The sequence below is a fragment of the Clarias gariepinus genome, chromosome 9, assembly GCF_024256425.1.
Source record: "Clarias gariepinus isolate MV-2021 ecotype Netherlands chromosome 9, CGAR_prim_01v2, whole genome shotgun sequence".
In the NCBI taxonomy this organism is placed as follows: domain Eukaryota; kingdom Metazoa; phylum Chordata; class Actinopteri; order Siluriformes; family Clariidae; genus Clarias; species Clarias gariepinus.
The window spans coordinates 11881489-11895134 of record NC_071108.1 but is presented as its reverse complement, the minus strand read 5'-3'; the positions used below and the strand labels follow the sequence as shown (position 1 = coordinate 11895134).

At 35.3% G+C, this 13646-nt stretch overlaps 1 protein-coding gene and 1 pseudogene across 1 annotated transcript; both read right to left on the bottom strand.

The window, feature by feature from the left end:
• Nucleotides 1–1578: 1578 nt before the first annotated feature.
• On the bottom strand, nt 1579–8622 carry LOC128530082 (CMRF35-like molecule 8; annotated as a pseudogene).
• A 197-nt stretch (nt 8623–8819) lies between these two features.
• LOC128529699 (CMRF35-like molecule 9) lies at nt 8820–12958 on the bottom strand. The gene is made up of 7 exons (XM_053503173.1): nt 12726–12958; nt 12041–12379; nt 11677–11775; nt 10787–10852; nt 10507–10608; nt 10341–10387; nt 8820–9832 (listed from the first exon to the last, which is right to left on the bottom strand). The coding sequence occupies exons 1-7, from the start codon at nt 12823–12825 to the stop codon at nt 9677–9679; spliced, it is 909 nt and encodes a 302-aa protein (XP_053359148.1). The 5' UTR covers nt 12826–12958; the 3' UTR covers nt 8820–9676.
• Between the last annotated feature and the right edge of the window lie 688 nt (nt 12959–13646).

The window sequence follows — 13646 nt, the reverse complement described above, 5'->3', positions numbered from 1 at the left end:
GTCACGACAAGTCGCTTGCTGTGTTCTGTAGCTTCGATAGATTACAGTTACAACAACTCATTTTACTGTATTCTTTTTAGCTCACTGTCTCACGGTCAAAAGCTTGTGTTCTTCACACCTTTCTGTATCCTTCCGTGTCTTAACAACAACTGAACAACTAACGTGCGTGATAGACATGCAGCTACATAACTGTGAGATGATGTCACAATACAAATTATGACTTTGATACTTAATGCTTAATGCTTAACTAATAAACTAAAATGAAATAAACACAGCAACAATTTACAAGAATGAAATATGGCCCTTACAAGAAGACCAGGTCGATCAGGTCCAAGCTCTTTAACTTTTTGTCTTTCTTTGTCCGATCGAATTTTCTCTTATATTTAAATGGCTTCCACGTCAATCACTTATCAGTACATTAACTAACAATCTGCTGACCGTTAATAAGACTTGTTGAGAATGGTCCAATCACATGAGCCCAAATATTTAAAAACTATATTGATTCGCTAAGATCAAAAGTGGGAGGGTTCAGGGCGTACAGTGCCACACCCCAAGGATGATTTGATAAAATCCAATTAGAGCTCAGCCTCAAATCACATGCTTTTCAAAAATTTACATGGCTACATAGACACTTGTTTGTCCGGCGCCCTGCGTACACGAACACAAATGGACGTAATATACTTTTTTTCATTTTTCCAAAATTGTAAATAAATTATATTAAGAAATACAGCAGAATATTGTGACTAAATGACGTTATTTCATTATTAAAATAAATAATTGTTATGTTAAATAATTACATGTTAAAATAGCATTCTTCTCTGCTTAACTTTAGGGGACGGCGGCCCAGCGCCCCTTATTGACCGGCCGCCACTGCATTTGAGCCTAAACATTTAAACATCCTGAAAATTGTGAAGTTGTAATGAAATTGTTTATCAAATGGCAAGAAAGTTTAAGAGTAGGTTGACTGACCTGGAGTCAGCTATTTATATGATTATATGATTTTGTTTATTCAATTCAATTCAAATCAAAATAATTCTTTAAGTTTGGATGGAATGTGAATGTGTATGAATAAAAATGGTCAGATAGTCTCTGATGAGCAAGCTAAGGGTGAAAGTGGCTGTAACATCGGTACCACCTCAGTTTATGGGAAAGAGATCTGGGTCTCCGGATTACTAGCCGTAGCTTTGTCACCCCCTAGTGTGTCTACGTGTGTACTTGTTCCCCTGTAACTGTATTAGCACAAGACCAAGTTCACCTGTGTCTACCCCTGTGTGTCTCTATATATACCAGCTGAGCCCGTAGCCCTTTGTCTGTTCACCGTTGTGCACCTGTGTCTTTTGTGTTGTAGAGTGCATATGCTTATGACTCTGTCATGTCGAAGATAGGACAGACGCAGATGCAGGGTCAGAACTGAAATATATTTATTAGTATTTCTTTTATAAACAAACAAAAACAAGAAACAAATTAAAGGTACAGCCCGATCTGTAGCAGCTTCCCACGCTGGGTCTGCAGGCGGGCCGTGACTCTCAACAGTCTTTATCTATTCCGGCTGCTCCGGACCCCGTCCTGCAGGCACCTTTACTCCTGGGGGAAGGGGACAGGGTCATAAGCATATGCACTCTACAACACAAAAAACACAGGTGCACAACGGTGAACAGACAAAGGGCTACGGGCTCAGCTGGTATATATAGAGACACACAGGGGTAGACACAGGTGAACTTGGTCTTGTGCTAATACAGATACAGGGGAACAAGTACACACGTAGACACACTAGGGGGTGACAAAGCTACGGCTAGTAATCCGGAGACCCAGATCTCTTTCCCATGAACTGAGGTGGTACCGATGTTACAGTGGCAAGGAAAAATTCCCTGAGATGGCAATAAGAAGAAACCTTGAGAGGAACCAGACTCAACAGGGAACCCATCCTCATTTGGATGAAACAGAGCAGGAATTGACCTGCATCCATACTGTGTGTTAGGTGACAGCAGTTCAGCTATAACAGTTGATGTTAATTAATGTTAATATGGAGGCTCAGGTTGACTCATAGAAAATTCCAGTCCTGAACTGAGCGACTGCAGCCAAGTCCTCAGAGAAACAGCTGTCAAAATCAGTCGAGGCCAGAACCGTCTTCATGGAAGTGTGAAACCGTACCCAGGCAAACAATCACCTCACTGTCAACAAACCTGAGTGATCAATCAGAGTGGGAAAGACAGCATTTAAACATACCAGTTCACCATAATACTCTATGTCTATAAGTCCCCCAGAGCTGCTCCTTTACCTAATGCAAATCTATTTACAAAAATGCTTGATTAAATAAATAGGTTTTTAGCCTGGACTTAAACACTGGGAATGTGTCTGAGTCCCAAACACTATTTGGAAGACTATTCCATAGCTTTGGGGGTTTGTTAGAAAAAGCTCTGCCCCCAACTGTAATTTTTTATAATATGCAGTACTGAGAAGCAGCCTGCATTCTTTGAACAAAGTAGGCGTGGCGGATCATAAGACACTAGCAGTTCACTTAGATACTGCGGCGCGAGACCATTTAATGCTTTATATATCAAAAGTATTATTCATTCTAGTTGAACAACCAGACAGTAGGGCGTTACAATAGTCCAACCTAGAGGTGATAAAAGCATGAACTATTTTTTCTGCATCGTTTAGTGACAATATATTCCTTAACTTGGCAATATTTCTGAGGTGAAAGAATGCTATACTGGTGATATTTTCTACATGAGCTTCAAATAAAAGACTAGAATATAATCACACTGAGATCTCTTACTGTTGCACTAGATAGAACAGAAAGGCCATCTATAGTTACAGTGTGATCTAAAATCTTGCTTCTAGCATGCGATTTATACATATAATGAACTGTTCTAGAAGAACACATGAATTACACACATTAGAAATACAGTACATCACCTACAGTATTCCATTGTGAACCTTTATTTTAATGAAGACACAGGTATATAACATAAATAGATAACAATTTATAGTTATAAGTCACATAAGAAGATATTTATAGGTCATAACTCTTTTGTATAAAAACTTCATGAATACAAGAAAAGAATCAAATGAATACAAATATCAGTTATTTATAATAATTATTTTTTTGTATTTCTTAAAAAAAATCCTTTTTGATTTTGCAATTTTGTGAAAAATGCGATTTTAAATGAATGTACTTATACATTTATGCATGTATAAGTGCATCAGTTCATGAACTTCCCTTCTTACTCTGTTGTGCCTATTGCTCTAAAGTAGGTTCAATCTGGACTCATCAGACCATATTACCTTTTTCCATTGCTTTAAAGTCCAATTTTTATGCTCCAAACTGAAGAATTTTTTTTTCTAATAAGCATTTTTCTAATGGCCCGCAGCTACCGCCACTATTAAACAGCACATTGTATTTTGTGTATTATTCATAAGTATAATATTTAGGGGGTGTAATTGTTGTCAGAGAGCTGAATGGTGCAGTAGATGAATGAAGAATCATTTCCTATAACTGGAACACGTAAACTGTCCTCAGCCAACATCTCATAATACACATGGCAGATGTCCTCCTTGACAGAATGAGTGTGAAAGTAAAAATGACAGGTAGTTATTTGCAGTACAGACATGCATGTACTGTATAAGAATACTGTGAGAGGCATTTGTGCTAGCATCACTTTTTCAATGCTTGTACAAAATAAATACATGCTACATAAATGTGCACTCAGGAAAGGTCCTAGGGTTTTTCATTTGCACAGTTTAACCCATTACATATAAAATACCCCTGTGGATCTTGAGCCCACACTGATGAGGCAGAAAAACAGCCTTGCACACACATACTGGAATGTGTTTCAAACATAGGCACAGTGAGAGAATGCATTGTATAGTCACTGTATAGTCAAAAGTATGCGGGCACCTGACCCTTGCACCCATATATGGGTTTTTCAACTAACTGTTTCCCTAAAGATGGAATTGGAATTAGGAGCCCCAGACCTGTGTGCTCCATGGGCACAAGTTAAGGTTCATAAACAAATTGTTTGCAGAAGATTAGAGTAAAAGAACTTAAGTGGCGTGCATAAAACCCTGACCTCAACCTCATTAAACACCTTTGGGATGAACCGGAATGCCAACTGCACACCAGACCCTCTTACAAAACATACTTTAACTGCCTGACCTCACTAATACCCTTAAATGTGCAAAATATATAATATATATAATTATATTACAATATGTTGATAGTCAGTAAGTTTTCAGATGCACTGTGATGTATAAGACATGCCACCAAACTGTAAAGGCTACTGTTTATATTTAATGATTGCTTTAATGCAGGGCCAGACTGGGACACAATTTCAGGCAGAGAAATCCCGCACCAATCAAGGCCATCCTATGCACCATAATAAATTTAGAAACCATAGACAGCCTTGTTTTTTTCCCTGCAATATAACCTGAATTCTGGAAAAGTTAGGATATTTTTAAAATTTGAATACTAAAACTAAAAACTAAAAGACTTTCAAATCACATGAGGAAATATTTTATTCACAATAGAACATAGGGAACATAAATGTTTAAACAGAGAAATTTTACCCTTTTACTCACTTAATGAGCACATTTCAAATTTGATGCCTGCTACAGGTCACAAATAAGCTGGTACGGGGAAAACAAAGGGCTGAAAAGCAAGTTTTGAAAAGATTCAGCTGGTAGAACATCTAGCATCTGGTCTGTAACATGATTGGCTATCAAAAAAAGATGTCTTAGAGAGGCAAAGTATCTCAGAAGTTAAGATGGGCAGAGGCTCTCCAATCTGTGAAAGAGTTTGTAAAAAGTTTTTTAAACCCTGTAGCAGGCATCAAAATTGATGAAATGAGCTCAATATCCTTTGTGCTTAAAATTCTAAACATTTGTTATGTTTTATTTGTTCTATTGTAAATAAAAAAATATTAGGTCATGTAATTTGAAAGTCTTCATTTTATTCAAATTTAAAAAACATCCCCACTTTTCAATTTGGAATTTAGGTTGTAAAACATATTCCTGATGTTTCTTTGTGAAAAGCAGCAAAAAAAATTTCCACGAAAAATTAAGCATCCATTTGAAACGGCAGTTATGCCTGATCTATTTTTTGTTCTCTTATTATAGTAGTGGTTTTAGTTCAGGAGTCAGTATATCGTACCTGATAAGACGGTAAAGGGGACATTTGCTTTTCAGGAGCAGGTAGTAAATAGCAAGCTAAATTAGATCAAGAAAAATTAACATACACAAAAATCGATGCTAAGAATATTATAAAAATAAAAGTATTTTATGAAGTGCTTTTCACATTTACATGTCCTGTGGCTGTTAGCTCTTCTGTAGAGAAACACAAGGGCTGCAGGACCACAGTACAGTACTAGACCCAGCAGCCCCCCACAAACAACAAGCAGCTGTCCTGTTAGAGAAGATACAAAAAAGAAGTGTAAACTGTTATTTCAGATGACTATAATCTGTGAAAATGAATTATTTATTTAATTATATTTAGTAATGAACCCAGCAAACAGGCAATATAGAATATTAAATACTGAAGAACATGATGAAAATCAACTGTTTACCTTGTGGGTTCAAAGAATGTTGAGTTTGAAATGTGGAATATGCTTGTTTATAAGACGTAAAAAGGTTTCTGATAAATAAAAAAAATAAAAAAATAAATTTTACATGTTTGACAAGAAATTCATGTCTATTTTTTCTTTTTAAAAAGTGTTTAGTACAACAATAAAATCTGTATAAAATGATCAGTCTTTTATGTTAATTTAATATAAGTTTCGAATGCTAATTATTGCTCAATAGAGACTCAGGAAGGAGCTGAAGCTTAATGAGTATATGTTTATGGTCCTTACCTGCAGTAGCTGTTCTCACTGTGGTGGCATGGGGTAGCTGTGTAAAATCAGAATGTTGAATTTGCCTGGACACTGGAGCCGGTGTCGACACAGTAGGAACTGTTGTGTGTAAGAATAAAAATCATAAACATATATGAAACAGACAAGGTTATGCACTCATGAGGTGGCTTTAGGCCTCAATTAGAATAAATCAGTGTTACTTTAGACATTTACTGCACATATACAGTATATCACTTTGTTTATTCCCCTTTTGCATGTCACACAATAATCTTTTCTATAAATAATGACCTTGGTAGTATTTATATTTTCTTGACATGAACAGCTTTCGGCTATTTATGTCTATAATATTTAAAATGATAGGCAATGTACCAAACCAAACATCTCCATTTATCCACACAACATTTATAAATTGTTATGTGAAATATACATTTTTATTTACATACAGTTCGTAAAGTTAAGGCAATAAAACAGTTGCGGTATTAAAAAGTTGGAAATGAAAGTCTTCTATACCTTTACTGATATTAAGCTTTACTTTAGTCAGTGTGTCAGGTCCCCATGTTTCCAATCCACAGTGATAAACTCCAGCGTCCTTTAATGTGAGGTGTCTTATGGTGACAGAGAAGCTACGTGCAGAGATGGTGTTTAGTGCACTGTATCTTCCCTTAGAGGTAACAATATCAGCCTTCTCAGTTTTAATTAAAACATCAGAATAAGCGCATGGATCACGGCAGAGGTACATGGGTGTAAATTGATATCCATCGGTGTATTTACAAGAGATATTCACACTGCCCCCTTCTGTTCCAGTAAATACACTTTCAGCCTTGCTTTTCATTGTCACGCATGTCAGAGCTAAAAAACACATAAAAACATTGTAAAAATTTGCTCAGTATGACAGCAACAAAGATGGGCAAAACGTTCCTGTGCTTTACAATAGACATTACTTTTCCTCTGTGTAAAAAACTAGATTTAAAATTTGAAAGATTTGAAAGTTACAAAAGTTTTGTATTATTAATGTAAGGAATCGCCACTAGAGGGCACTGTTTTGTCAATGGTAGTTTTTGTTTCGCAGACCCAGTTTCCCAGAAGGCACCTCGGTCAGGGGATGCGGGAGCACACCTGGACCGAGGCATGTCATTAACCCTCTGTGTGTGTTCCCTTAGCCCAGCCGCTGTGTGTGTTCCCTTAGCCCAGCCGCTGTGTGTGTTCTCTTAGCCCAGCCGCTGTGTGGCTAAGTGCATGTGTAGCTGATTGCCATGTCTTTAGCCCTAGTCGTGTCTGTTTTCAGCTCCATGTTTAGCTTTGTGTTTCGTTCTTAAGCCTGTGTCTCAACATAGTGCTTCTATGTTGGGTAACAGGTATTAGAGCCTGTAAGTTTGTCTGTAAGCCTGTGTTTCACCTTATATTTGTGTTTTCCACTAGTGCCTTGGTGAGGTCTCATGCCCGATAAAGTACAAGTGTTTGTTATGTTTCTTTGTTACTTGTTTTGTGATTAAAGACTTTTGTTGTTTGAAAACACCCCTCTGTGCCTATGCCTGCCCTCTTTCTGCCCACGGCATTAACATCCATACCGCCCCCCCCCCCCCCCAACATGACAATTAAATGTTTTTTTTATATCTGTTTAAAGGTTTATTATTAGCAATTATTGAAAACATAATGTTAGTTAAATGGTAATAAAAAGTGACATCCATTCAACAGACAAAAAACAGAGTAAGGTTCCCAAACCAAGTGGATGAATAAATGTAATTAATTTACCTTGGGAAACGAAGAGAGTCCTCAGAAAAGTTTGCATTGTTTTTTTTTTGCACAGTACCCTCCTTTCTAAACTCACAATAATCACAATTTGCTATATCTATAGATATTTGTTATTTTTCAGAATTTTGTGTTATGTTTTTAAGGTGAGCCTCATGAGGTAGGAGTCAGCAGAAACGTTTGAAGAGATCACAGTTGGTTCTTCACAATAAGCAGGAAAAAGATGTCATTGTTAAGGGAAGTAAACAGGAAATAGTTGATACATCAAAGCTCTGAAAGAAGAGAATTTGACGAATTTTATTTTTGTTGTTTGATTTTGTTTAATATCTTCATGTGCTCATAAGTTAATTCATCAAACAATATAGTGCCTTTGAAATAGTGTAATTACATGGAATGAGTTTGTAATTTGTGTTTTTGAAAAAATTGAAAATATGGATACAATTGGTATTTGGTTTTATGACATGTGAAAGATTACATAATGGTTAGGGGAAAAATCAAACTGGTCTATCTTTGCTGGAGAATAAATGTACTGCAATCTTTCTGTGATATTTAAGTATTACATTCATGAAACATACTAAGAAACAAAGTATAAAAAATATTTTCACCAGTAATTTTATGTACGATGGTTACTTCTTCTGTTTACTACTAATTATAAATGAGTGCTATATGACTGTGTTCTGTTCTGTAACCAGTTTATATTAGTCTTCATGTTTCACACAGATGCTTAAAATTATAGTTTTATGCAACATAGGTAGTAAAAAGATTTCTTACTTCGTTTAGCAAACATTATTAAAAATAATCTTTTACTGTACATGGAAAATGACAGCTAAAAGTATTTATATGAAAATGAATCAAACTGATGAATCAAACAGCTTTTAATTATTTTTCTTGGCTTACATGGATAAGGCTCAACATGGTCTCACATTATGAGAAAAAAAATACATTATTAAAACGCACCAACAATGCAGGTGATCTCTCACACCAATGGACTATTCACCTGCCTACCATCTAGCAAAAGCTCCATGATCATCATCATACTCTGCAATAATTTCTTCACTGGGGTTTTGCTTAGAATTCTTAACACTGTGCTCAACATTCATCTTGGCAAGTCAATCACTACAACCCACAACTCAAACTGAGTCCAGAACCACTGCCCACCACACTTTACAAAGTTGATATTATATTAGCAGAAAATGATATTTTGTTTAAAGGAATACAAATTACAATAAACCCATTAATAACATCATATTGAGAACATACACATTATGTTTCATGAGAATTTATAGAATTATTTCTCAATTTATGACTGTTTAAGATGTAAAGTTGTGGCTGTATGCATGGAGAATAACAAGGACTTTGAGTCATATGTGCCCCTTTTGACTTACTGTTATAAATTAATACCATATTGCAATGGCAAGCACATGACAAAAACACAACAAAAAAGAAAGGGTTTTTTTTTATCTGCCATTTAAGACATTTATTGGAAACATTAAAGACATAATTTGGACAAATAGCACAAAACATTGAAAAACATATTTTCAGCAATTATTAATAAAGAAGAATTACATTCACTGTTGTCTAATGTTCATAGTTGACATTTTTACCTATTTTGGTAAATATTACTGTATGGTTTGGTAACATCTCAACAATAACAGCTCACATCTTGGCAATTATACTCAACCTCTGGGCAAACTATTATTACTTTGTATTAAATCCACATCAGACACAACGAGAAATATATTTAGATTGTTGTGATTTTTGAAGTAATTTATGTGTTAGACAACTACATACCACCTACAGTATGTTAAATTTAGCATTTTATTGTGGAACGTCTCACACTTCAGTCACTTCCTGCAGGTGTGCTCATGGAACATGTACTTAGATAGGAAACATTCATACTAGTGGGCGGTCAGTGAATACAGCTTCTTAGTTAAGTGTTTTCTCACTCTGCCTAATCACTATGTACACGTGTTCGCATGAGAGCTGCAACAACACAACAACGTTTTACCTTTTGGTATTGTCACATATTTTGGTATGTCTCACATGTATAAGGTGCTGTAACTGGTTTCAGTGAGGAGCTACAGTACAAGAGAATATGGATTGTAATCAGTACATGTATCTGCTGGAGCAGGAAGCTGAATGGTGCAATAGGTGCCTGAAGAACCATCTTCTGTAGCTGGACCAGCTAAGCTATACACAGCTGACATCTCATCATACACATGGCAAATGTCCTCCTTGATAGAAAGAGTTCAAAAGAAATGGCATTCAGTTAGTTTTAGTACAGACAGGGTGTAAACGTATTACAAGTATTAGACATTTGCTGTTTTCTTCAATTGGGTTAAGGACTGCCCAACCCATTAGCTATTTTATAGGTGTTCTATGGCCTCAATTGGGTTGGAATCTGGGGATTTTGGGGTAGGCATGGGTGAGCCTTGAATGCACATAAGCTTGTTCCCAGTTATCTTGACATGTACTGTAATTGATAATCGATGTGTTAATGCTATGGCTGATTAGTGTATATATATATAGCATGAATGTGTACAGTATGTGTGTATATACAGTATATATATACAGTATATATATATCAGATTTTGTGTTTGGTGATTTTACAATGCTGGGGCTTGAGCGCCCGCCTTTTCGATCAGTAACCCGAGGCTTAACCAATTGAGCCACCACTGGCTCAAAATACAGTATATACTGTATATTTATAATATTTCAGCTATAGAACACAGTTTAGCATACCTGATCAGTGGGTGAATGTGACACTTCAGAAGCAATTGGTTTTAAACCTAAATAACAAAGAAAATTTTAATGAAATTCATGCTGGCAATGTGGCAGCACTAAAGAAGGTAAAGTATTTTATTTGATACATTTGCTTTATATTTCTAAACATACTCTTATAACTTACATGTGACATTTGTGGATGTTTTCCTGTAAATAATCACAAGAGCTGGAAGAATACAGCACAGCATTAGGCCTAGCACCCCTCCACAAACAATAAGCACCTGTTCTATTTAAACAAAATAATTAAAGTTAATAAAATAGTAATTATGTTTGGCTATAAGCTGTGAAATAAAAACATCAGCTTGATTTGAATAATACATTTATTTATGAATCTATTTGATCTCTAAGAAAGCAATTAAAAGTTCTAAATTTTGCAGAACAGAACTATAAAAATGAACATTTACCATGTGGCTTTAAATAATGTTGAGTTTGAGGTTGGGATGATGTTTGTTCATATGATGTGGAATTATCTGAAAGAAAAAAGTCTACATCACACAAGTTTTTTTGCAAGAAATTTAGGCATTTCCCCTTTTATATATAAAAAAAATCAAATCCATATAAAGCGCTTAATCTATCTTTGATCTCGCTAACATATCTTAATGCTGATAAGTGATTGGTTAACAAAGTCTTAAGGGCCTTCCCCAGATTCCAGAAGTTTTTGCAGAATTTCTTTGAATTTTTGGTCAATTGACTCGTTCCTACTGTATGTTCCTGTGTCCTATGTTCCTAGTTCCTAGGCATTAAAGCATGAAGTATTAACTACAAAATGATAAGATGTACTTAAGGCTCTGCTATGAACCATGCAAAAGGTATGTTGAACTGTCATGATTTGACTACCAAAATCTCTCAACGGGACAGCAGAGCATTCTGTTAGTAGTATACTGGACATGGTTGGAAGTGTAAAAATAAAAAGTACAAACTATCTAGTACACAAAAAAAGTTTTAATTGCACATGAGAACATTTATGATGTGCAAGAAAAAGGTAAAATTTTTGTGCACGCCAGAGCATTGTAGTCTCTCGAACACACTGATCATTTTTTCTTCTTTTTAGAGGATTTACTCTACCCCCTGTATGAGAACTTTTTATGAGGGCTCCTGTAGTGATAAAAATGTCCATGTCAACACGTTGTTAACAAAGAATTCAGCATGTTTTCTGATTATTTGATTCATTATTAAAAGGCAGGAACCACCTACAATCTGCTACAATCTACCTTCTAACTACTTATGAACTGTTACAATGGTGTGTGTGTATATGTGTGTTATATATTTTTATATGTGTGTTTACGTTCTATACCTGCAGTAGCTGTTATCACTGTGGTGGCAAGAGGTAGTTCTGTAGTAGCAGAACTTTGAATCTGCCTGGACACTGGAGAATGTGTAGACACAGTAGGAACTGTTATGGGTAATAAGCAACATTATACATAAGCATATGAAACAACAGTACAGCTCAGATCATGTCAGTAGTTTCTGAGTTAACTTAATGCAACTTAATGCAAAATAATAAATCAGTGTTAGTTTATGTACAACTGCTGTATTCTTTTGCTGCTTGCAACATAATTTTGATAATGTTTGGAAATATTCATGTTGCAATGACAGAAACAAATACTGCTACAGGAAATACATGTTCAGAGTGATTAAATTATACAAATCTTCTATACCTTTACTGACATGAAGCTTTACTTTAGTCAGAGTGTCAGGTCCCCATGTTTCCAATCCACAGTAATAAACTCCAGAGTCCTTTAATGTGAGGTGTCTTATGGTGACAGAGAAGCTACGTGCAGAGACGGTGTTTAGTGCACTATATCTTCCCTTAGAGGTAACAATATCAGCCTTCTCAGTTTTAATTAAAACATCAGAATAAGCGCATGGATCACGGCAGAGGTACATGGGTGTATATTGATATCCATCAGTGTATTTACAAGAGATATCCACACTGCCTCCTTCTGTTCCAGTAAATACACTTTCAGCCTTGCTTTTCATTGTCACACAGATCAGAACTAAAAAAAAAACAAAAAAACTTATAATCAAATACAAAAACACTAAATGTTTCCTCAGTGGAATTGTTAAACACTTACAAAGAGGTACAAATCATTGCTATATTAAGTTCATGAATGCTTTATATGCACTCTACTTGGTCTAACTTAGTTTAATAGTTACAAATGTCTACCAGGTTTAAAGTTCATGGTTCATATTTTTATATTTTAAATGTCACTAATACTAACTCTTGAAAAGTCAATATTAGTTAAATAGAAATAGAAATTAAACATTGCAGACAATTGAACTATTGAACATAACAGAGTGATGATCCCAAGCAAGCTGGATAAAGAAATGCAATTAACTTACTGTTAAAAAATCCTGTCCTGAGAAAGCTTTGTGTTCTTGTTTTTGTGTTAGTTTCAGCCTTCTTTCCAATCTCAGCACAATGTGTCATATAACTATACATTATTAGTCTTTTTTTAAAATGTTGTCACACGTCTTTAAATTGAGCTGCATGGTGTAGGAGTTTGCAGAGGATGTCTGAGAGATCTCTTCTGGTTCTTCACAATAAGCAGGAGGAAAAAGCTATGATGTAAACGCTACAGGAAGGAAACACAGGAAACTTAAAAATACATTGCTCTGATTGAACACATTTTATTTTTTGTTGTTGTTGCCTTAATGAAATAATTAAATTATTATTTTAGTATTTCTTGACCTGAACATAAATTTAATGATACAAACAGTATTTACTATTTAGCTATAGGCAAATTATTAACAGAAAAATAAACAAACAAACAAAAAATTAACAGAATAGCCCAAGCAGTGTAGTGATTCAATAGCCCAAGCAGTGTAGTGATTCTGATTAAGATTACTGTACATGGGTGAGTCAAAAATGATCCGCAATCCAGTCATATTGAAACTTCTGTTGGCTGCATGGTCTTATCATCATTTTCCGTTCAAGACTATTGTCTCCCTAGTCACTGCTGTGCAGGTGTGAACATTGTTACAGTACATCATTTCATTTGTAACTAATTGTAGTATGGTATTTATTGAAGAATGTAAACAAAAGCGTTTGGATATCTGCAGACAAAATTTGGACCAATATTTTAAGAAACCTAAAAGTTTCTTAAAAAAAATCATTACTGGTGACGAGACATGGATTCATCCCTACAAGCACTAGAGTAAACAGTAAAGACAGGAATGGAAACAACCTCAATCGCTAACCAAGAAAAAGTTCAAAAGTCAACCATAAGCTGGAAAAATTGATGCTTGCAGTTTTCTGGGATT